At 37.8% G+C, this 24,920-nt stretch overlaps 1 protein-coding gene across 4 annotated transcripts in view; it reads left to right on the top strand.

Annotated features, from left to right (window-relative positions):
• LOC131683828 (ras-specific guanine nucleotide-releasing factor 2-like) overlaps nucleotides 1-24,920 on the top strand; it is a 542,029-nt gene that overhangs the window by 223,055 nt on the left and 294,054 nt on the right. For all 4 annotated transcript variants that reach the window (XM_058966164.1, XM_058966166.1, XM_058966165.1 and 1 more), the window contains 4 exons: nucleotides 14,700-15,054; nucleotides 15,134-15,231; nucleotides 15,373-15,492; nucleotides 15,597-15,759. In XM_058966164.1, the coding sequence (XP_058822147.1) occupies nucleotides 14,700-15,054; nucleotides 15,134-15,231; nucleotides 15,373-15,492; nucleotides 15,597-15,759 (736 nt within the window). The remainder of the gene's footprint in view (nucleotides 1-14,699; nucleotides 15,055-15,133; nucleotides 15,232-15,372; nucleotides 15,493-15,596; nucleotides 15,760-24,920) is intronic.

The raw sequence follows: 24,920 nt of genomic DNA, 5'->3' as shown, positions 1-24,920 counted from the left end.
TCAATCTAACAAGTATCGTTTGTCGTACGACTCGCGTATCTTCCGTTGGTGCCTGGTGTGCTCATGTGTGAATCACAAACATACACAGTGCATCAATCGCGAACGATAAAGTTAGTCTTTTTGCGCAATTCTCCGTTGCCTCGTCGAGGATCTTATTCCGTACCGCATGATTGACAAAGCGCAGCACAGTACCTACGTAAACCCTAAATGAGAAAGCAGTTCGATATAAAGTTTAAGCAAACTTGGCCAACCCGAGCAACTTCGTTCGAAATTGACTGTTTTGTGAATATTTCCTTTCCTACAAATTGTCGCATCGTTTATGAGTTCCCCGTCGTACCATTGATTTGATGTCATGTCGTGGTTATAGCTTTCCAGCAGTAGGTAGTAGTAGCGAGGATCTCTTCGAGGGATCATATCGAAACGAGCAACAGCGAAATGCGGGAGAAATTTCTCCGCTAACTTCAATTAAAATGCTGACGGATGAGAGGTTTCCAGAAGTGAATATAAATATACGCATAGCAGGAAGCAGTGGCATAAAGTTTCCCTGCCGCAGCGTTAGATATGGCGTAGCATGCTTCGTAAGAGTTTTCATGCAATGCACAGTAAGACGAAAGATAAATAATTATATCAAGTTTGTCTTGTTTATGTACACGTTGCCGGCAAGTGAGATTGCGCCCCGCGAGTTTTCGATTGATGTAGCAAATCATATCGCTTCTTTGGCAGGTTCATCCTTAATTGTTGATGTAATGGTCTTTCTGGTGAGTTTCCTTATTTGATTCGATTATCAATTTGGCAATCATTAACTTTGGTTGATTTTGTAGACCATCTGTTAATTATTCAATTAGTATGCCAAACTATTTCATCATTGAATGTCGTGTCCAATGCATTACAATAGGACAATGGTGTAGCATCGTGGGGAGACAAGCCAAACCCCCTCCCTCGCCCGAAATATTTTATTAAAATTTGAAAAATTTTCATCTTCTGAGAATATTTTCTTGTAGTTAAAATTGGCGACACACCTCGACACCCACTGGTTGGCTTGTTGTGTAGGTGATATGCAATTTACACATTTCGAGCATTATCTCTCATGTCGATACACATATTTTGATGAACCCCGAAAACAACGAATGAAAATTTACAACAAAATAATTTTATTACGGGTACCAGTACTTGTTTTAAAAAGGCAAACATTTACATCTACTAGAAGATAGATATTCGAAAAGCCATTGAAAAATCGTTATAGAAAGTCTGTGTGGCAGTGTTTAAATCGTCTGTATCCAGTACAGAGTACCAGTCGATAGCGTGTACTATACCCAGCATACCAGTAAAATTGGCACGCTTGAAATTGTGAAGTGGATTGGACGAAACATTCACAAATTGGTGCTATCTCTCGAGTGCTGACAAAGCAGGTCTAAAGTGCGGCCGTTCTCGTTTGGGATGCAATTGATGCGCTGAAATGTGACCGTACTATAATAGCTATGCAGAATAGAGGTGGCACCCACGTGAAGCTAAGACTCTTCCAGATCAGGATAAAGAAATTCGCTATGGCTTATGATCTTAGCTGATCGCTATTTTATTGTGGGTAGATTACTGAGGTACGTTTAGCGCAGGCGAGGCGTTTACCAAAACCCTAAATTGTCTTCGGAGGAACGTTCTCGTTAGAAATCGACGAATTCGCAGAACTACTTTACATACCCAAATCTAATGAATGAATAAATGAAGACCCTAAACAGGCATGCAGGGGCATGGGCTCAAATCGATAATAGAAAATGATAGTATGCACGGCCACCTGATCTTTGCTGACGTTGGTATCCTCTCTAGCTCCGATCCATTGGCTCTGTGACTTCGATGGAATCCGACGACGAGTCTGGAAATCTTCTTTTATATTCCCACCCATCGTTTGCTTCAGCATTCATGTTGGAATTAAGACCAGAATCTGAGGGAACTTTTTTTGTTGATATTCTGATCTTTTTGGGAACAGAACAGAACTTCTGCTTTCTTATACGGTACACACGGCAAAAACGCGGCCGCCTGGAAAGCCAACCACTTCTCCGTAACGGTTAACTTCTGGATACAGTGTAACCCACGAGTTACAATCGTTCATATCAGACCGAAATATTTCAAGTATAATTTCATAACATTTTACATAAAAGTTTACAAATTTATAATTTGATTGGCCTAGAAATATACTATCTAGCCCTTACATTAGTTTGCTATTGACGGTAAACAATCATCTAACGTTACCGATTACCGTCCTAAGAGTGATTTGAGAGCTTGTTAGATTGGAAAATAACTATGATACGACAATTCCAATGATTGTTGTTGTAGGTGATGAATGTGACCAAGAAATACCTCATCAACAGCGACACCACCACCATCAAACCAGCGCACAGTGATCACCTATCATACAACAAAACGGACAAAACCTCAAAAGTTGCCCGAATTTGATGAAATTTTCACATTGGGGTAATTTTGTGGCGTCAAATTCAAATTTGATAATAATTTTTTACTTTCTTTTCATCTCAAAAGTTTGGTACTTAGGGTGGTTCGAAAATTCAATACTTACGAATATAAAATTTAAAAAAATGTGTTGTGAATTTTTAGCAGAATACAGATTTTTTCAATTGTTAATAAAGCAGAGAGTTCTCTATCAGACCACACGCATATACTCTTCGAATATAAAGCAGGAGACACACAAACAGAAGTTTACAGAAATCCCAAAAACACAAACTGGGATTCATTCTGCTCTCAACTGTTGAGCGTAAAAGCATGTTTTGAAGCAGAAATCCAAACCGAAGAAGAATTGGAGATCTCTACAAATATTGTAACATCTAAACTGATGAATGCTTATAATAGAAGCTGTCCAGCTAAAACGCGTACATCCAATAAGGAAACACCATGGTGGAACAAAACCCTAGAAAAGTTCAGGAAAGTTTGTAGGAAACTGTTCAACAGGGCTAAACGGACTGGACAGTGGGATGAGTATAAAAAGTCTTTTTCGGCATATAACCTAGAAATTAGGAAATCGCGAAGAAAGAGTTGGATGTTGATGTGCGAGTGGGTTGAACAAACTCCCGTCGTTGCAAGACTACAAAAAACTCTCTCAAAAGATCATACAAACGGGTTAGGTAGTGGGAAGAAGGACGACGGAACTTTCACCATTGATTCCCAAGAAACACTTAGTATGATGATGAAGAAACATTTTCCTGGTTCGTTTCCCATTAATAATATACAAACACAGAATCAAATTGAAGCAGAGCCTGACTCATATGAAGCTAGTACCGAAGGTCATGAAATAGTCAGTGCTATATTTACAGACGCAAAGGTGGAATGGGCGATCGACTCCTTTGAACCATTCTAATCGCCGTGGATGGACGGAATACTGCCAATAATGCTACAGAAAAGCAAACAGCACATCATTCCATACCTGACGAAAATGTTTAGGGCAAGTCTAATACTATACTATATACCTACAAGCTGGAGACAAACAAGGGTAATATTTATACCAAAATCGGGGAAGCGCGATACATCACCTCCAAAATCTTTTAGGCCAATTAGTCTAACCTCCATACTTCTAAAAATAATGGAGAAAATGACATTGACACATATTAAAGCAGAGTACTTGAAAGACTCTCCACTGCGCGAATTTCAATTCGCATATCAAAGCAACAAATCAACAATAGATGCATTACACCTGTTGGTTGGAAAACCAGAGAATTCTATTGAAACAAAAGAAATCTCGCTTGCAGCTTTTTTAGACATAGAAGGAGCTTTCGACAATGCATCTCATAGTTCAATACGGAATGCTATGAGGAAACATGGGTTTGACATTTACACAATAAATTGAATCAACTCAATTCTTACAAATCGTGAAATAACTAGCACGCTTGGAAACACGTCACTGACTATGAAAACAAATAAGGGATGTCTTCAAGGCGGAGTTCTATCACCCTTAATGTGGTCATTAGTTGTAGACGAGCTATTGAAATCATTAACTGAAATGGGATACGAAGTGATTGGATTTGCAGATGATGTTGTAATCCTCGTGAGGGAAATATGTGAGTATGTTATCTCAAATAGAATGCAATCTGCACTGAACTTCACTTTGAAGTGGTTTAAAAAGGAGGGCCTGAACATAAATCCCTTCAAAACAATCATAATCCCGTTTACTCGAAAAAGGAAATGTTCCATATCAACACTTTTGCTCAACGAAACAGTAAATGAAATGTCCTCTGAAGTAAAGTATCTGGGACTGATAGTCGATAAAAAACTAGACTGGAATGCGCATATTGAGCAGGTTATAGTCAAGGCAACTAGTGCTCTTTGGGTGTGCAGTAGAACAATTGGCAAAAAATGGGATCTCAGACCAAGTATGGTTCACTGGTTATACTCTACAATAGTCAAACCAAGAATAACATATGCCTCGCTAGTTTGGTGGTCTAAAACAAAAGAGACATCGACTCAAAAAAGCTAGGTAAATTTCAAAGGCCTGCTTGTGGAGCGATAACCGGTGCCATGCGAAGTACTCCATCAAAAGCATTAGATGCAATATTGCATCTCCTTCCGCTACATCAGGTGATACAACTTGAGGCGGAAAAAAGCGCATTGAAAATAAGTAGTCATAAACAATTATTATCTGGAAATTTACAAGGACATCTTGCGGTTCTGAAAGATTTTCCTATAAATAACCTCGTCATTGCAAATGAAGACTGGTTGCATGCGATGCCGAACTTTGAAACTACTTACAAAATTATGGAGCCTTAACGGTCAACCTGAGAACAAAGTGGCCCTAGTCTCCGCCCAGGCTCAGTGATTTTCTTCACAGATGGGTCAAAAATGAACCATTTGACAGGATCTGGTATTACAGGAACAGGAATAAACGCTATTATCTCCATGGTATACTGGCCGACAGTATTTCAAGCAGAAATATATGCCATTCTTGAATGCACTTACGTATGTCTGAAGAGAAAATACCGGTATGCAAATATCTGCATTTTCTCAGATAGTCAGGCTGCGCTCAACGCATTAAGGGCTCCTATATGTCGCTCAAAACTAGTATGGGAGTGTATTCTTGTACTCCGACAATTGGCAGTAAAAAATTATGTTAATACTGGGTTCCAGTGCATTGTGGAGTTACAGGGAATGAAAAAGCCGATGAGCTAGCAAGAAGAGGGTCTTCCACTAATTAATCACAGCTATTAAGAACAATTGCAGTACCACACCTAGAACTACGACAATCAAAAAAATTTATCTCACCCAACGAGAAAAAAAGCCTGGAGTTACTTAGACTAAACAAAAAAGAGCTAAGCATGATGACAGGACTACTAACCGGACACGGTCCGAGTAAATATCATCTTAAAAAATTGGTAAGCTTACAAACGATACATACCGCATCTACGGATCTGAAAGTGAAACATCAGAGCATCTGCTCTGCGAATGCAGTGCATTGATACAACGCAGACTAAGAGTCCTCGGTAAAGGAACATTGGAGCCTTTTGATATTTGGACTGCAAATCCCAAGCAGGTAATAAACTTCATACGAAGTGGAGTGCCTAACTAGGAAGAGTGTGTATCTCAATAACGACAATCACTCATCAATAGTGATATGTCATAGTAGATAGTACACTTAGATTAAGGAAGGGGCATACCACAATAGATCTAAATACTGGGCGCAGTGGTCCGTCTCCAACAAAAGAGCAGCGAGACATTCATAAATTTTATTACTAACCCTAGGTATTATTACTAACCGAACACTACCATGCGTCTCCTTCAGATGTATCATGAAAAATCACAATTTTTCATGCCTCAGGCCGAAAGGGGCAAAACAAGATATTCATTTTCGGAACTGTTTTAAAAAAGTACAGCCACTTTGAATATTACAATTTTAGTTTTCTTCGCTATTTATTATTTGTTCTAGATGTATGAGCGAGAAGAAAGGCTTGTATCGACTACATCGAAAGGCAAATATAAGTCCAGCGAATAACTTTTCGAATAAAACCAGTACGACCCTAATCGGAATCTAATTTGAATAACACAGCTTTGAATGCAGTCTTTCCAGAATTGATCATCAATTTCACCTTTGAAGTTCTGTAAAAATTCTAACTTTCGTCCTAAGGACCAAATATTTTGGGAAGTCTCTATTCAACCTGTTTACAAACTGAGAAAAATGTTAAATCATGAAAAATCCAAATTTTGAGGTTTTGTCTGGCTAGGTGACACTGCGCAGCGGCCGACGTGTCGCCTTCCAAGGTATGTAAATCCATTCCTTGCTCGCTTTCGCTTTCATCGAGTTCCCGATAGTTGGTCAGTCTGGAATCATCGAAGGTACCCAACCCGGCCGCTGCATGCTAGCCAACGATGCACATATTTTAATGAATTCGCGTGTGAAACAATTGTAAAATTCTAGATAAAATATTTCCTATTTCTATTCCCAATAAAAAAAAATTCATTAAAATATTAGTTATTCTACAGATAAGAAACGAAGCTTGATATGACGGCGCCGCTGGTTGAGTGGTAAGCGTGATCGCCACTCATTCCAGTTGACCTGAGTTCAATTCCAGCCGAGGTCGTTGAGATTTTTCTGAGGTGAAAAAATCGGTGGTCACGCCTTCCTTCAGAAGGGAAGTAAAGCCGTTGGTCCCTGGTTCATGAGTTGATGGATTGATCCTCTCTGGCGTCGGTAAAGAAGAAGTACAATCCAACTTCTATACTTACTAAAAAATATCCTCCTCCCGTGATACTTGTGGAGTGCGCAGTAGTATATACGGCCTCTAGCAAAAGCAAGTATCGGACTAACAATTCCTTCTCTTAGCTTCCGCGATCTACGTTCGGGCCTGGCCGGCGCCGGTATTGATCAATAAACACTTTAGGATTACCAGGAGTTGCACATTGAAAGATGTTTCGCTACTCCCAAGCATAAATCATCTACTGATTTCCTGTGCAATTTCAGCTAGACTGCGTAACTCCAGGGATACACGCGGCCACCTTGCGGGCCAGAAACTTCTGTTTGCTTCTGCGGTACACACGGAACACACGCTACCGAATCGAGAATCAGAAACTTCTTGACAACAGTTAAACTTTCATGCGACCCACACGAAAGAAACGTGGCCGTCTTAGAAGCAACAACTTTTGCTTTTTCTGCGGCACATATGGAATAAAGGTGGCCGTCTTGAAAGCCACACACCTTTTTCTTGCTCGGCGGCACACACCAAATAAACGTAGCCGTCTTGAGGCCCAAAAGCTTAAGAATTCTTTTCTCTTGTAACTTCCCTCATTTTTCCTTCTCATTTATTGCTTCCGCCAGGGCCGGCGGAAAGCGTGGGTAGTATGGGTAGTACTACCCACTCGAAAATAACCGAGTAGGTAATTACCCACTCGAAAGTTTGAACCATTTCAAAAAAATTTAGATGTGCAACGCATGTATCTCGCCTTACACACATTTGAAAACATCGATGTACCACAATTCAATTTGCATAAACGAACGTGACTTAATGTGAATGTAATGTAACGGTGTGCATTGCGAAAAGGGAAAAAATCGTTACTAATGGACCCCTCACCCTATGCTTTCTACCCACTCGGGCGTACAGTGTTTCGCCGCCCCCGGCTTCCGCTTTCTGGCATTGACGTTTGTCAGATATATGGAATCGTTCGCTCTCTGATTGTCGTTTCCGCGCGTACGGATTAAATAATACCAATTTTGAAGAAGATGAATTTTAACTCTTCTAAATTGGCGTCCAGTTTTTTTCACTTCTACTGGATCACTAGACGAAAGGCACTTTTTGGCTAGTGAGTAGATATCAACCTCAGAAACGCTAGTGGCGATGCGTGAAGAACAAATCCTGCTTTTTTTGTCACAGGCTAAGCAGAAATTAGCGGTACCTTCTTTGCCACAGGAACCAGTGGCGTACCCAGGGGCGGAGGGAGGGGGTTTGGTGGCTAAATCCTTCTCCCCCCAAGCCAAAATATTGGGATTGAAAAAAAACTTAAAGCTGACTAATTTAATTAAACGTTTCACACGTACATTAAGTATCTTTTGAGGGATTCCATGAGAAACCGACCGACCGCAAAATATGACCATCGTCGATTCGAACGAAACTTTACATTTGTGTTCGGTTTATGAATCTCCATGATTTCTTCTGGGAATTTCAATATTCCGATACAAGAGCAATTTTTCAAAAGGGCGTAGACGTTTCTACGTGCAATAATTTCAATTTTTTTTGTTCGATTACACTATTTAATACAGTAAAACTATCTGAGAACGAAATACAGGTAATGAATACTTCTGCACGAAAAAAATATACACTGAAAAAATGTTGCGTCATTTTTCACAAAAACAAAAATTTATGATAAAAATTTAAATTACAAAAAACCCATTTTTTCTAATTTTTATATTTTGTCAACAAAAATCTAAAGAGAAAAGAAACATTTTGAATGTAATTTCATGATGGAGAAATTATCAGCAAAAAGTTTTTCTAACAATAACTTTATACATGTTTTTAAATTTCATACTAATTGACATACAAAACTGTAATTTTATTACAGAATATAATTCTAAGTATCATTTTAAATCAAAATGCATTTAACAAATATCTTCCAAAATACCACAGTTTTCGAGATATTTGGAATTATGCCCCAACAAAAACAATTAATTCATGTAATTATGTCCTTTTTAAAAGTTATTCGCGTTACCCCATCATAAATTGTCAAAAGTCTAATGTTTATCGTTTTAAAGACATAAAAGAAGCTTTTTCAGTGTATTTGGGTCATGGAGAAGCTTTTTCAATGTATTTGGGTCATGGAGAAGCTTTCAAATGGTTTACAATGTCGCCTTGATGTGAATGGGATAGTTATAGGAAATGTTATGGGCCTTACGAAAAACTAATTGTTGTCGATGGAGAAACGCGAATAACTTCTGAAAAGATCGTAAGAAAACAAAATAATTGTGTTGTTAAAACAAAATTTAAAATATCTCGAGAACTACTGCATTTCAAAATTTTTTTGTTATGAGCATTTTGATTTAAAATGGCATTTAGAATCATATTCAAAAATAAAATTGTACTTGCAAATAGTATGAATTATAAAAATTTGTCAAAAGTTGTGTTAGGAAAACTTGTTCGATTTGTTTCCCACTTAATCAACTGGAAACATGTGTGCTGCTTTCCAGCAGGAAGGGAATGTTCCAGCAATAAGCGATAGCACGAAGACTCGCCGAAGTGGTTCAAGAAGCCCGCTGAGGCACTTTTAGACAAAAATCAGGGGAAACGCAAACTGGGCCCGAGAAACTAGATGCTTTCAACTTGAAATTTGCTGCAAGTATGGCAGCATTATCGACACAAATTCGGTTGATGGTTCGTCCTATAGAAAAAAGATAGATTGGCGATGGTAGCGACTTGCTGTGGTGGAGGGCTCTCGTCGTAAAAAAAAACGCTTGAAAATTTGTCAGCGAACAGTTGGCCAATTTCCTAAGTGTCGGTTACTAAAACTTTATTTAATGACATACAAAATGGTAACCTGGATGTACAGTATTGTTCGCCACTTCATATTAGAACGACTTATACCGGCTCACCGACGACCTTCCTGCACGTCACCGATTCAGCGTTTAGGCTATTGAAAATATTGAAAAGGAACCATTGTTTTCAGCCAACATTCTGTTCAGCGATTTCTATTTCTGGCTCAATGGTTACGTCAATAAGCAGAATTATTTGTAGCGAGGAGTAAGTCGACGAGATGTAACAGCTAACATTTTATCCACAAAAACAACGGTTTGGTGGGGATTATGGGTCGGCGATATCATTGGTCCGTATTTTCGTGTCACTAATATTGAGCGCAATGTTACTGCGAATGGCCCCCGTTATCGTGCCATGTTAACAATCTGGTTACTGTCCGAACTTGAAGCCCGTAGTTTTGAGAACATTTGGTTGCAACAGGACGGCACCACAAATCACACAAGTTATGCAACAATGGAATTATTGCGTGAGAAATTCGATGAAGGTTTAAGAAGAGATCAAAGTAAGCAATGGGTAAGTGCAGACGTATACCTTTCACGAGCCATTTTTTTTCGAAGAATGTAATGCACCACGTTCAAGACGGTATTAACTAATTTCGCGCAAACTCGAACAAATGTTGGCAGCACCCTCTCTAATTTTATTGAAGCTTTCTGTACATGAAGAATTTGTGACAAAAAGTCACATTGCATACTTTGTTTTTCCAAAAATGATGTAGACTCTTTTGAAAAGGGTTAAACTTTTTTCACCAATTTTTTTTCAAATGGCTATAGTCTAAAATTGACAAATCCTACCAAAAAAAGTTGTGAGAGTGATTTACACAAAACTAGTCAAACTTTTAAATAAAAATATTGAAAAAAAATCTTCATCGACTCCTGCACTGAAAAAAATCGATTTAAAAAATTTAAAGTCGATTTACTAAAAAACCCCATCTTTGATTTGGATGAAAATCTGTTCCAGGATTGGTAATTATGTTCCCTACCTACCGTCAAAAATTCAAGTTGCGAACTTTTAAGGAAAAAAGTTATTTGAAAAAGCTTTTCCCTTGTCCAAACTGAATTTTTTTCAGTATATTTTTATCGAAAACTAAACCAATAAAAGTCATAATCATCTCAGAATCCAATTTTCCAATAGCTAGTTGCTTGTAAATGCAAAAAGTATCAGTAACGAATTTGGTATATATTCATAACAAATTTGAACGTAAACTTTCAATTTAAAATTAATTAACACTAATAGGCTTCTACTTTTACAATTTTTTAAATAATTAGCACGATGACGAAGTCGACCGATAAATCGACACACAATGATCTCCACTGTGAGCCATGTCCAACAACACAGACCAATGGTCGTTTGTTTGAGCAGGTGCGAAGTATGAAAAAACTGTAAATTTAAAAAAGGCCCATAAGCTCTCTCGGTCAGCTCGATGCATTACTATCGATGCGTAATGCAATAACCATCTTAAAACAATTGTCTGTCAGAGGTTCTTTAGCACTGATGCACGCAATATGCTTGATGATGTTTGCAATACCGGCAAACCCCTCAACCAAGGAGGGAATACAAGGTAGGCTTTTTTAAAACAAAAAATTAGAATAACTCAAGAACTGTTCGATATATCAAATTATTCGGTTCAAATAAAAAAGGTGTATTTCTATTATGGTAACAATTTTGTGGAACTGAAATGTTTGAAAATCTTTTTTTTTTTAAAGTTGTCCTACTGGATTTGTAGAGCTAGGTTCTAGGAAGGGCTTCCCGTCAGAATCACACAATACAATTGCAGATGAGACAGGCAACGTTGCCCACTAAAACACTGCTTATGGCTAATTGCAGCGGGCCGTCATTCTGAATGTGATATTCTTTGTACGGTTCAGATATGTGCGGGTGTAGAGATTTTGCGATCGCGTGTATCATCGCGAAGGGCTTGAGCATTCGAGCTTGAGCTTGTGCGACCACCCCTGGCTGCTACTCCGCTATCGATCTGGGCTAGCTGAAGTTGCACAGAGAATAAGTAGATAATTATTCTTGGGAATAGTGAAACATCTTTCAATGTGCAACTCCTGCTAATCCTAAAGTATTGATCAATACCGGCGCCGGCCAGGCCCGAACGTAGATCGCGGAAGGAAAGGGAAGAAATGGTTAGTCCGATACTTGCTTTTGCTAGAGGCCGTATATACTACTGCGCACACCACAAGTATCACAGGAGGAGGATATTTTTGTTAGTAAGAGTATAGAAGTTGGACCACTTCTTCTTTTCTGACGCCTGAGAGGTGACTTCACTATCTGGATTAGATATCGATCCACCAAACTCATAGACCGGAGACCAACGGCTTTGCTTCCCTTCCGAAGGAAGACGTGTCATAAGATTTTTTCACCTCAGGAAAATCTCAACGACCTCGGCTGGAATTGAACCCAGGCAAATTGGGATGAGTGGCGGTCACGCTTACCACTCAACCACCGGCGCCGTCTCATCACGAAGGGCTTGAGCATTCGTACGCTAAAGTGTTTAATCGCGTGTGCGTTTGTATGTTGCGTGTGCTAACGTGTATGTAACTTCACATGTATAAATTCGATTTTATTACCGTTTGCCTTCCGCATATGTTCGCATGTGTTCTTGGCTGATCGCACGCGAACTGTGAATCTTATACTTAATTTTCGGTGTACGGTTTAGATGCTAGAAGAAAGTAAGATCTTCCATATCACTGAAGTTCCCGATCATGTCGCCATGGAACGTGTTGTCCAGTGGATATTAGAGCTTTCTTTTTTAATTGGTTTAATTGATGGAATGGACCTAGTCTGGTGATACCAAAGAAACTTCCGGAAGTGACCGATTCATGATCGTGCGAGCGCGGCAGTTGTTCACGCTTGAGATCGCGTTTGAAAATTTATAAGCGCTGAGATGTTCACCTGATCGGGATGTTATCATGCTTGGGAAAATTCGCACGGGTAGGTGCCGTGGATGGTCGCGAAGGGCTCAAGCATTTGTACGTTAAAGGCTTTGTCACGTGATCCTTCATGAGAACTAAACAAGAAAATAATGAAGTAATAATGGAATATTTGTTTAATGACATAAACTTTTTTTAATGGGATTATTGATTAATAAAAATATATTTAGTTGCTAAATTGGATAATATTTTCTCACAAACTGAGTTTTTATTGGATTCTGAGATGATTATGACTTTCATTGGTTTAGTTTTCGATAAAAATACACTGGGAAAAAAATAAGTTTGTACAAGGAAAAGTTTTTTTTAACTAACTTTTTTTCTTTGAAAGTGCACAACTTTAATTTTTGATAGTAGATGGGGAACAAGTTCACTTATCTTGGAACAAAATTTCATCCAACTCAATGATGGGTTTTTTTAGTAAATCGACTTTAAATTTTTAATATCGATTTTTTTTCAGAGTAGGAGTCAATGAAGAATTTTAACAATATTTTTATTCAAAAATTTTACTAATTTTGTGAAAATCATTCCTACAACATTTGCATGTAGGATTTGTCTTTTTTCGACTATAGCCATTTGAATAAAATTGGCAAAAAAGTGTTTTTTTGCGATAAAGTCTTTATGTATAGAAAGTTTCATTAAAATCTGAGAGGGTGCTGCCAACTCCGAATACAATTTGGCGCGAAATTGGTCTATTTGTAGTATTTGAAGTTTTGTGTTCATTCGGAAGAATTGTGGAAGTTGCTCCTGATGAAACTCTCGCATATACCCTTCAACAAGGGTTACAACGAAAGGGGCTGTTTTCTTGAAATTTAAACATGGCCATTGTCATCTGGAAGGATACCAAGAATAGGAGATGAAGCCAAGCCCAAGACGTCTGTTTTATATGGGAGTATTTTTCTGTTTGCATTTTATATCTTGCACGTAGTATTCTGATGCTGTTTTTTCTACCCAACACCGAGTCCCTTTAACGCTAACTGACGTCAGTCCATACATTTTGACAGCAGATATGGTTTTTTTCTCCTGTTGGGTACATATTCTACTGCGACCAGTGTTTTGATCTACTGTGGTAGACCCTTTTTATTGTATGCCACATCAGGGCTTTGTATCACTATTAATCTGAGTGATTCCCAATTGTTGACTATAGGCGCGGTCACAGTAAGGTATTATATAACTTATGAAGTTTATTGCCTTACTGTGTGCAGTCGCGCATAAGAGCGAGTAAAGGCGCTATAACCTAGGCTCATTAGCCAAGGCAAGGTGTAAATACCTCTGTCGCATCCCAAAGGAACAAAGGAGTGACATTAACCTTCTTAGCCTAGTCACTCCCAACGACTTATCATATGCCTTTTTCACTGAAACGGTCGGTACGGTTGTCCTCGTTTCTTCCTCCTTCAAGATTCAAAATGATTTGTTAGTTAGATTATTCTTCATTAAATGAATAATTTAATCGCCGTAAAATTTTGAAACATCTTTTAACCAAACTCGGCACAGTAGGCCTGGCCGTTTTAATATTTGCGACATATTACAAAAAATGTTTTCAAACAATAATAAGCAAAAAATGTTCTTTCGAGTGATAAAGATGTGGCGATGTAATTTTATATACAATCTTTTTACCAGTTTGAAAAAAAAACTCATAATGAATCTTTTTGTACATAGGCTGCATGAAACTGATATTTAACATAATAGGCAAAATCACAATTGAAATATAATCATATTCAATTATTAATTTCTACTTTCGTTTTTTGAAACGAATCAGGGTAGGTTCGCCCCAAAGTTACACTATTTCTATAAACATGACAGTTTGAAACCGAACCAACCCTCATTCGAATCTAAAAATAAATTCTGCACAAAACAATAAAGTAGTGTTTATTTTGGTCACCGTAAATTTAATATTAAGTGTACGTTCATCGAAACGTTCCTCAAAATTGTGGCTCACGTATTTTATTCAACAAGTTGAATTTATTACAAAAATCGCTTAATTGTTAGAGTTAGTGTTACTGTGTCTGCGTATGTTCAAATTACTGTCGATATGCACGAATGCCCTACGTTACGATCACTGCACGTTAAACTACAATATTTTATTCCGTCCTTAATGATGATGTAGCATCGGTTATTTATTCTAATCTTAGTATAGACCTGTAGGACTCAATTGTTAATCTGAATTTCTCACATTCACTTCGTTCCAAAAAAAATATCTCAAATGGCTACCTAATGATTAAATGAACTCCCCGCGTCAATGCTCGGACACCCCGTTCAGGAGTAGCACATCAACTGCAGCGGCGGCATTCGCAATCGCTACCTCAGCTTCCAGCAACCCTAGGGACGAGCCCCCCGATGTGGAAGCTAGGAACCGAAAAGAATCCGTTGTCAGTTCACCGGCTACGATGCGTGTCCTGAACGTGCTGCGGCACTGGGTGTCCAAGCACTTTCAAGATTTCGAGCAGGATGCAGCTCTGCGCTCCCAGACGATAGCCTTCCTGGACGATATCACATGTAGCCCGAACTTATTGCCAACCGAGCATAGAGCTGCATCCCAACTGTTACGACTCCTGTGCCGCGAAGACATCGATAGCGGGAAGCAACAGCTGGACATGCTGCTGATGCCACCTCAGGTAAGCAAATTTACGTTTGCTATTTAGCCCTTGTTTCGAAGATATTAGCTTATTGGAAAACATTTTTTTTTCTTAACAGACACCAAGCAAGGAGAGTATTGAGACCCTATCTGCCCTAGAAATTGCTGAGCAAATGACGTACCTGGATCACCAAATATTTCTGGCTATTCGAAGCGAGTAAGTCTCAGTTTCAGGTACCCAAATAAAAAGATTATTGTTTTCCTCGTGGACATCATGTCAAACATATCACAAATTTGATTATAATATAATTCTTTTTAAAAATTTTAAAAACTAAGTAAATTAAATTTTAATCTGCAGGGAATTTCTCGGTCAGGCGTGGATGAAATCTGATAAAAAATCACGCGCTGAACATATCATTCTTATGACGAAACGATTCAACGACGGTTCACGGCTGGTGTGTTCGGAAATAGTGTCCAGGTATGTGTTGGAGGTCATGGCAGCATGCCAACAGCGTCGAGACCGAAATAATACCTGTACCTAGCAGCTGATGGTAATTCAATTTGTTTGCATCCATTCCGCAGGAGTAACATGGTGGCGCGGGTAGCTGCCATCGAGAAGTGGACAGCCGTGGCTGACATCTGTCGTTGTTTGCATAACTTTAATGGAGTATTACAAATCTGTGCTGCCTTCACCAATGCGGCTGTGTACCGGCTGAAGAAAACCTGGGATAAAGTACCTAAAACAGTAAGTACGTTGGTGGATTGTACATATGTATGGATATTGCTGAAGAAACGTGGTACGAATGTTTTTTACATTTCTTATAAAAGAAATGTATAGAATTCGCTCAAACTTTCAAGATTTTTTCCGAGGCCCGGAGGGCCGAGTCTTATATACCAATCGACTCAGCTCGACGATTTGGGACAATGTCTGTGTGTGTGTGTGTGTGTGTGTGTGTGTGTGTGTGTGTGTGTGTGTGTGTGTGTGTGTGTGTGTGTGTGTGTGTGTGTGTGTGTAACGGACAAATTCTCATTCGTGTTTCTCAGCAATGGCTGAACCGATCTTATCCAAACTAATTTTAAATTAAAGAACTAAAAAACAGTATGAACGCTATTAATTTGTTTTTGATTCTGATGTTTAGTTTCCAAGATATGAATGTTTGAATGCGTAAAAATGGCATTTTTTGCAGTTTTTTTGAATTATCTGTCGAAATTGACAATATAGATTAACAATTTATATGTTTTTCGACAGCTTCAACGAATACCTTTCGAACAAGCTATGGATTGTTGAAATCGGACTATTATCAAAAGAGATATTTAACATTAAATGCGGACGAAAGATTTTTATCATTTCCCATTGCCAGAAATATGACCAAAAACATGTAATCTATTATTAACGCCAAAACGGCTTATTTTAGGTCAATAGTATCTTCGGAGAATATAATGGAGGCAATATGCCCTTTCTTTTGGTATTGTGCTTTTGCTGATTAATCCCCCTATGAGTGAGATATTTTCACAAATTTTCTTGGAAGTGATTATATCGAAATGATGCCTTCAGCAAATTTGTAGCTCTTACTTTTGCGAATAACTTTGCTAAAGACTTTAAATATCTATTTTGAATACTTTAAAAGTTATGGCTTGTTGTTTGTTGATTACTCTTTGTCGCCTATTTATTGTTCAATATAGTAATAATCCATTGAAATAAGCTAAACATTATTTCGATAAAACGAATTTTGTATTTCATTTTACTATCTACAACCGCTAGAAATAATCACCGAACACTTCCAAGTTGTCTGGAAGGAACTTGATAACTTATCAGTACAAAAATGTTCATTTGTGCGAACCTTCTGACTGCAATTTTTCTAACTTATGACCATCGGATCGATCTGAAACATATCGGAAAATGAAAAGCGAAGTAAATAACTCCAAGCAACGGCGTAGCCAAGAGAAAATTTTGGGGTTTAACACCATACAACTCCCCCACCCCCCCACCACACAAAAAAGAATTGGATTGAAGTTGAAAATTTATTGATGCTGACTGATTTAATTCAATATTACAATAACAATTATCTGATCCGTAGATTGATTACCTGTTGTTGTAAACATCATGAGGACTTTTGATAAATTGTCGGAATGGGGTCTTGATATGTAATTGATCTAGTAGTCTTGATTTCACAGTTGTCTAATAGCATCAATATCAAATTCCTGCCTGAAAACATTCCAATAGAAAATTCCAGAGTTCTGTAATCAATCATAATCCTCAGATTTATTTTCAAATTGAGCTCGTTTTTGTAGAGATGTACTGTAATAAGGGTCTTTATTTAATAGTAAGCGAAGTTAAAATTGATTTAATGTCTATGAAACATAGAACTGCTCACCAAAAAAATGTATAACTTTCAACATTTGCTAAAAATGTTTTTGCCTTTTTCAAACACTCTAAAATTCGTCAATCTAATCCCGACCCGGAGGGCCAAGTGTCATATGCCAATCGACTCAGTTCGCCGAGATCGGAAAATGTCTGTGTGTGTACGTATGTGTGTATGTGGAAAAAATATGACCTCTGTTAATCAGAGAAGGCTGGATCGATTTGCACAAAGTTGGTCTCAAATGAAAGGTACAACCTTCCCATCGGCTGCAATTGAATTTTTTATTGACTGGACTTCCGGTTCCGGAGTTACGAGTTGAAGAGTGCAATTACACAGCAAATTCCCATATAAACTGAAAGGAAAAATTTTCAAGATCAAATTTGTATTTTTGATGCCAAATGAATTTAAAATGCATGAAACATTGAGATGTTTGACAAAAATTGACTTTTTGGACTTTGGTACATTTTTGCCTTTCTCATATAGAAAGGTTATGCAATCACTCTAAAAATCGTCAATCATACCGGCCCGGAGGGAGTATGCAGTGAGGGGTTGCTACTTTAAAATTAAAACTAGTTCAAAAAATTTTAACAAGTCCGGCAGAACCCGGACCTCCCGGATCTTTTTCCATGATCCGCCGCTGGTTTCAAGCGATGTTTCAGTATCACATAGTATCTCAAGATCGTGGCTGTCGATCCATTGTATGTATGTGCATATCGTACTGAACATGTAATATTCATTTCCACCATTGTATTGAACATAACCAGCCATGGAATTGTAGTCTGGACAAATGGGACAAGCACAATTGCACCACTAGGTGGATTAAAACAGGTTTATATTTTTGGAATGCGTCGAGTTGAGACGAAAACGTAATATGATTAATAACGAGGATAACACTTTCCGAATGTAGAGAAATTTATGAAAAATGACGATTTCCATTCGACTCTAGCAGGTTCTGATCGATTTTGATGAGCATTTGATTTTTGTTGTATGACCAATTATATGTATAGGTCAAATGTTCAAAAACAGTAATTTAAGGTCAAGATAACTTCATTTTGAAACCGCCAATTTCGGAGGTTTAGTATCTTCGATGAGTTTTACAAACGTTAAACAGCGCATCATTTGATAAAATAATTTTGGCGGTATATCGTCCAAGAAGTATGTATGGTGAATTTTATTCATGAACTCTGTTACTATTTTCTGAAAAATTATTTCTGCATAATTTTAAAACTTCAAAAATCACGGTTTCGGAATTATGCCGTTTGGACAGTATGATCGATTTTCACCAAACCGAATTTCTGGCTACGCCGCTGATTTCAAGTAAGTAGAAACAAAGTCGTTCTACACTCGTTCAAAAGAAACTTCTTCGAATGCTGAATATCTATTATAACACATTGAAACCCCGATTTTATCAGCCAAATATGAACATATGTTTGATGGGTTCTAGCAGACGAACAAGACTGAATTCGAGTAAATCCTTTCTGGAGCATGTTTTCCTTATCACGAAGATATGCGAAATATGCGAAAATAAAAAGATCATCATAATCAGAAATAGTTATCAGACTACAACAAAGGGACGAGAAGAATATTTTAACAGCTTCAGTTTATTATAAAGAAAAAAAATTGCCCGATTTAGTCAATGTCCCCATTTTGTCAGCCTAAAATACACCATGAGACTGATAAAATGGATCTTTATTGTATGTATTATTCGCTGTGTTTCACATTAATAGGTACATTTCTTTTTTGGAGATTTTTTTTATCGCATCGAACTACAACAATTTTTAGGGAGTTTTCAAGGGGTTATTTTATAGACTTCTTCCAAAATTTGGCGAACCTATTCCAATTCGTATACCAATTAATTGGTATACTCAAGGGTTTATATGTTGCAGATAGAAAAAATACTGAAATTTTCAGCTTTTTCCTACACAATATTACGAAAGCTTATTAAACAATCTTTCCTAATAAGTTTGTGAAAATTATAAACTATTTGAAATTTTTTAATAGTTTAATTTTTTATTTAACCGTGATTCTTTAATAAATAGTGACCATCGCTTCACAACGTAGTCTATTTTTCATGGCTTGCGGTGAGCACGATTTCTCGAATTGCTGAACTGAAAATTATGGAATAGAAATTAATTTTAAGTATTCTTTACAGATTTAGCTCGCCGCGCAGATAACTCTGAATTAGACCCGCTGGTGCCCTAAGACGATTTCGCTAGATTTTCAGAGCACTGTGCACCCAGTGCATTAACGCAAGTGACGGAAGGTTATCGAAAAGTTTCGTGAAAATGAAAATTCCAGTAATGATGATGATTTTCCCAAACGGTTCGTTTTCGAGAGGTTTTTATTTGTTCTGTGACATTAGGATTAGCGATAATAATTCAAATCAAGGATACTACTAGGAAGTTTCCTTTAGAAAAAGTCGATGTCGAAGTAAAATTTGGAACTTCAGAGATAGCGTGATATCAGGAAGTGCGATTTCATTTCAACGCTTTTTTGTGAAAAGGGCGATACTTACAAATGTAAACACAAGGCTTTTTTCATACATGCGAATGAGGGCTTTGAAACGCAACAAATTAACCTAAAAATTTGGATTCTACGATATTGCTTTCTTAAACTACAGCAAAAAATACAACGGGCGAAACTGAATTTTTGTTTGTTTACTTAAAGTTTCTCCCTCCACGTTCAATGCAAACAAACAGAGCGATACTTTTTTTGCTAGCAGTTTAGAGGCGAAACTGTTTTTCGTATTTTTTTAGGATTATCAAGCTGATACCAGCTATAAATAGTAACAATGATCGCTATTGAAAAAACCCGGACGAAATCGGTGGTGTAAAACGGTAGTTATTGTAAAAAGCGTAAGGGCGATACTTCAATGCTGATAGGTGGGACCGAAAAACTAAACAATCGCCAAAGGGGCGATACTATCATTTTGTCAATTTCAATAGCAAAAACAAATTTTAATTTAATAATTTCAAATACTTTATGAAGTTTTGGGTTTCGATCACTAAATTATGCAATCTAGGATGTAAAAAAACACAATAGTTCTGGAAATATTCACTGTTGATTTTCTTTGAATGGTGTCGCCCTTTTCAAGAAAAAATGTTGATTTCTTAGTTCTCAGTCGCGTTGGAAATTTGAGTAAAGTATAAACTTCAAATCGATTCAAAAAAAATTTCGATTTTTTTGGCTCAGTACAATATATAACCCCTTTAGGAAAATTCAGTTTTCCCACCACAATTTAAATATTTTATTAACAGAGCATTAACAATAATTCGTTGGTATGTCTTTTTTATGGGCCATTTTTTCGCTTTCCCATTGATTTGGTTTGAGATTTCTAGCACTGATGTTGTCCTATGCTGATTTGAGCGATTCTCTGCCACTATCCCATGTAGTATGTGTTATCAAAACATCGCGAAGCATCAAGTTCTAAATGTTCTCAAACGATATAATATCCGAAGAGAGTGATAAGAGTTATAAGAAATGTCTCATCACACTGTTAGGTGGATTAAACACGTTTTTTAAGCGAAGGCTTCTTAGAGGCTACTTGGTAGAACTCCTTTTTTACATCTGGGCACAAAAGTAAAAAAAAAGTTGAATCCATCACTGTAAAGCAAGCATGGCTAACCTAGTTTCGCTATTGACACAACCGCTTATATTGATTATTATTGATCAATTGGTACCAATGGATCTATACCACTAATCTCCTAGCCGATTCCACTTTGGCACTACCCATAATCTGAAGCGGTAATTAATCACTGATAAACCTGACCTCCTGACTACCCGAAAATATTTTCCGAAAAATACTCCGCTTGCCAGATGCTGTTAGGTTCGGAAGCTCTTCCCAGCCCACTGAATCCAACTGGTAGTGCATCGAACGAAAGTAAATACTCGGCTTTAACAGAATGATACATGCTTTACTCTTGAGCGGTGGTTGTGCAGTAGGCCAACCCATGCTGGCAACAAATGAAAGCAAGTCCAAAACCATAGCCAGGATAAACCATTGACCCCCTCTCCACTATCTGGAAAAGTTAAGCTCGGCACCACCTAGTCGAAGCCGGGAGCTATATAGCTATAGGAAAAAAAATGATGAACTTGCACTTTCGGCCGAAGCGCCATTTGTTAGACCGGAACGTAAAAACCGATATGCAATGTTATTTCCTTTTGCTACTGCTTGAGAGCGGTGTATGACTTTGGAAAAACGGTCCTTTGGAGTAGAGCCAACAAATTTGCTTGGCATGTTTTTGCACAAGCAAGTAATGTTCATTGTTTCGTGACACATCGCATCGAATCCCATCGCAGTTTATTCGACCAAGTGCAAAAGTTGGCAAAGGTTACCGAATTGTGCGAACGAGGCGGTAAATTAAAAACTACGAGGAATTTTCAGGAGCACAGCTTCCTTATTGCACGTTTTGGCCGGGAAGTAGACTTCTATTGTTTGCTTTGCTTTCTCTTGTGCATTAGGCAAGGAATTTTCGGAACTGTCTGACATATGTTTGGTTTCCAGTTGAATTGATAGGCAGTGAGCAGTGATGGTGCAATTTGCAGCTGCGTGTTTAATTTTTGACGTAGGACTACGTCTTTGTTTTCGATATGAGGGTGCACTTTGCAAATTCTACTAAAATGGTATGAAACGAAAAGTGGTCCAATTTTAAACGCATATAATTCAGCAATCTCGCGATAAATTTTCAAATTTTTTCTCAGATCGCTCCGAAATACTTTTAAGAATAGATTCCAACAGATAAACCCAAAGATTTTTGATATCATGGCATTAAAAACTTAAATAATATACTACCTTGTCAAAATATCGCGCAATTACATACAGAAGATAGCGCTTCCCAAGCCCAGTACGACAGATTTGTGTACCTAGCGCGTTACGCTTCTATGAATGAGGTCAGTTGCCTGTTGAACGGCAGGCGAAGCAGATCACTGCGCTGTGTGTTTTCACAGCAAGTGTAGCTGAGTGAGAAGTCCGTCACACTACTTGTGGAGGTACGCTATCCAGTGCTATGCTTTCTTTTGTGTTGTGTTCGCGTCCAGCACACTTTTATGTACAATCTCGAACACAGTTATACCTACACAAAATCATTCGAGCTCCATTTGCAAACACGGTTAACATAGTGTCGTGGTACTAGTTGTCTCTTTCGATCTATCCATCATCATCAGCGTTGCCAACATTTTTTTCAAGAAAACTGGAACCTTTCTTGAAAAAAAAACGTGTTTAATCCACCTAACAGTGTGATGAAACATTTCTTATAACTCTTATCACTCTTTGGATATTATATCGTTTGAGAGCATTTAGAACTTGATGCTTCGCGATGTTTTTGATAACACACACTACATGTGATAGTGGCAGGACTCAGAGAATCGCTCAAATCAGCATAAGACAACATCAGTGCTAGAAATCTCAAACCAAATCAATGGGAAAGCGAAAAAATGGCCCATAAAATAGACATACCAACGAATTATTGTTAATACTCTGTTAATAAAATATCTATACTGTGGTGGGAAAACTGAATTTTCCTAAAGGGGTTATATATTGTACTGAAACAAAAAAAAAACGAAATTTTTTTTTGAATCGATTTGAAGTTTATATATTACTCAAATTTCCAACGCGACTGAGAACTAAGAAATCAACGCTTTTTCTTGAAAAGGGCGATACTAGCAGTGATACCATTCAAAGAAAATCAACTGTGAATATTTCCAGACTTGGTTTTATTTCCTATTTAAGAACTATTGTGTTTTTTTACATCCTAGATTGCATGAATCAGTGATGGAAACCCAAAACTTCATAAAGTGTTTGAAATTATTAAATTAAAATTTGTTTTTGCTATTCACCCAAAACGTACCCGGTAAGATTCGCTTACATTATTGCAATAAATGTGTGCGAAAATTGCAAGCGTTCTGGTAATGTGCAAAAATTGCAAGAAGATTCCTTGCATGTAATGCAAGAAATAGAAAAAACGAGTTTTGCCTATGTATTAGCGATGTATGTGTATTGGTGACCAATATGCGTTAGATAAAAAAGACAGCTGGTATTGAAAAACGAACACTGCACGAACAGATCACTAATCAATACCTTATCCATCCAACCATGCTATCAGATAGTTATAAGTGGATAAAAGTCTTATATAAACATTTGGATGAATTCACGATTAATGAAAAAGTAAAGCACACACCCAGATTTGGATTTGAACTCAGGCCATTGAGTATCGTAGCACAGACTATAGGCACTGATCTATTCTTACACATAAAAGTTGAGCGTTAAAACTCGTACAATCAGCACATCCGGAATTCGATGCTGCCTCGTGTGTAATGAAAAGCCACAATATTGCGTTTGAAGATGTAGGTGAGAAGTGAATAAAAAGCAGACGGTAAATAAAAACTCGGCGTGCTTTCCATACAAACCGGCATAGGCACGTGAATGTGGTGGCAATCCTGTGACAGTGTGTTGAAGAAACGTATGTAGATATAGCAAGAGATGAAGTGTTTTATATGCTTGCAAACATTGCAAGCGGCTTTAACTGCAAAATTGCAAGCGATGCGAACATTATTTGCAAGTGATTGTCGCTTACAATTATTGCAAGAGGTTTTTGTTTTGGGTGTTGAAATTGACAAAATGATAGTATCGCCCCTTTGGCGATTGTTTATTTTTCGGTCCCATCTATCAGCAATAAAGTATCGCCCTGTTTGTTTGCATGGAGCGTAGAGGGCGAAACTTTAAATAAACAAACAAAAATACAGTTTCGCCCGTTGTATTTTTTGCTGTAGTTTAAGAAAGCAATATCGTAGAATCAAAATTTTTAGGTTAATTTGTTGCGTTTCATAGCCCTCATTCGCATGTAAGAAAAAAGCCCTATGTTTACATTTGTAAGTATCGCCCTTTTCACAAAAAAAGCGTTGAAATGAAATCGCTGCTCCTGATATCACGCTATCTCTGAAGTACATGCGTGCATAGTTTTAAATTTTACTTCGACATCGACTTTTTCTAAAGGTGATTTCCCAGTAGTATTCTTGATTTGAATTATTATCGCTAATCCTAATGCCAAAGAACAAATAAAAACCTCACGAAAACGAACCGTTTGGGAAAATCATCATCATTACTGGAATTTTCATTTTCACGAAACTTTTCGATAACCTTCCGTCACTTGCGTTAATGCACTGGGTGCACTGTAGGGTGACAGGAAAAAATGACCCCTATCGGCCCACCCCTGCGTCGATTCCTAGTCCCATCAGGAGTACTTGCACCAAATTTGAAGCAAATCGGACAAGTCTAGCTACCGGACCAACGTTCCTGAAGTTTGTATGGGATTTTTCGACAATTTACATGGATAAAACCCATTAGCTCGCATTTTCGACGCTAGGTGGCACTGTATGCATCGTATTATCGCTGTAAGTGAAATGAAGAAAGATAATTTAATTGTCTACAACTTTGTCGAATACTGCTAGTCAATCCGGCTTTTCTAAAAAAAGCTATTAAACTTTTAACGAAGTGATGTCTGAGTCAATTTTGCATGGGGCCTAGCAGTGCATGGTTGTGTATCAG

Source organism: Topomyia yanbarensis, chromosome 2, assembly GCF_030247195.1.
Source record: "Topomyia yanbarensis strain Yona2022 chromosome 2, ASM3024719v1, whole genome shotgun sequence".
Lineage (NCBI taxonomy): Eukaryota > Metazoa > Arthropoda > Insecta > Diptera > Culicidae > Topomyia > Topomyia yanbarensis.
This window is presented reverse-complemented; position numbering and strand designations above follow the sequence as displayed.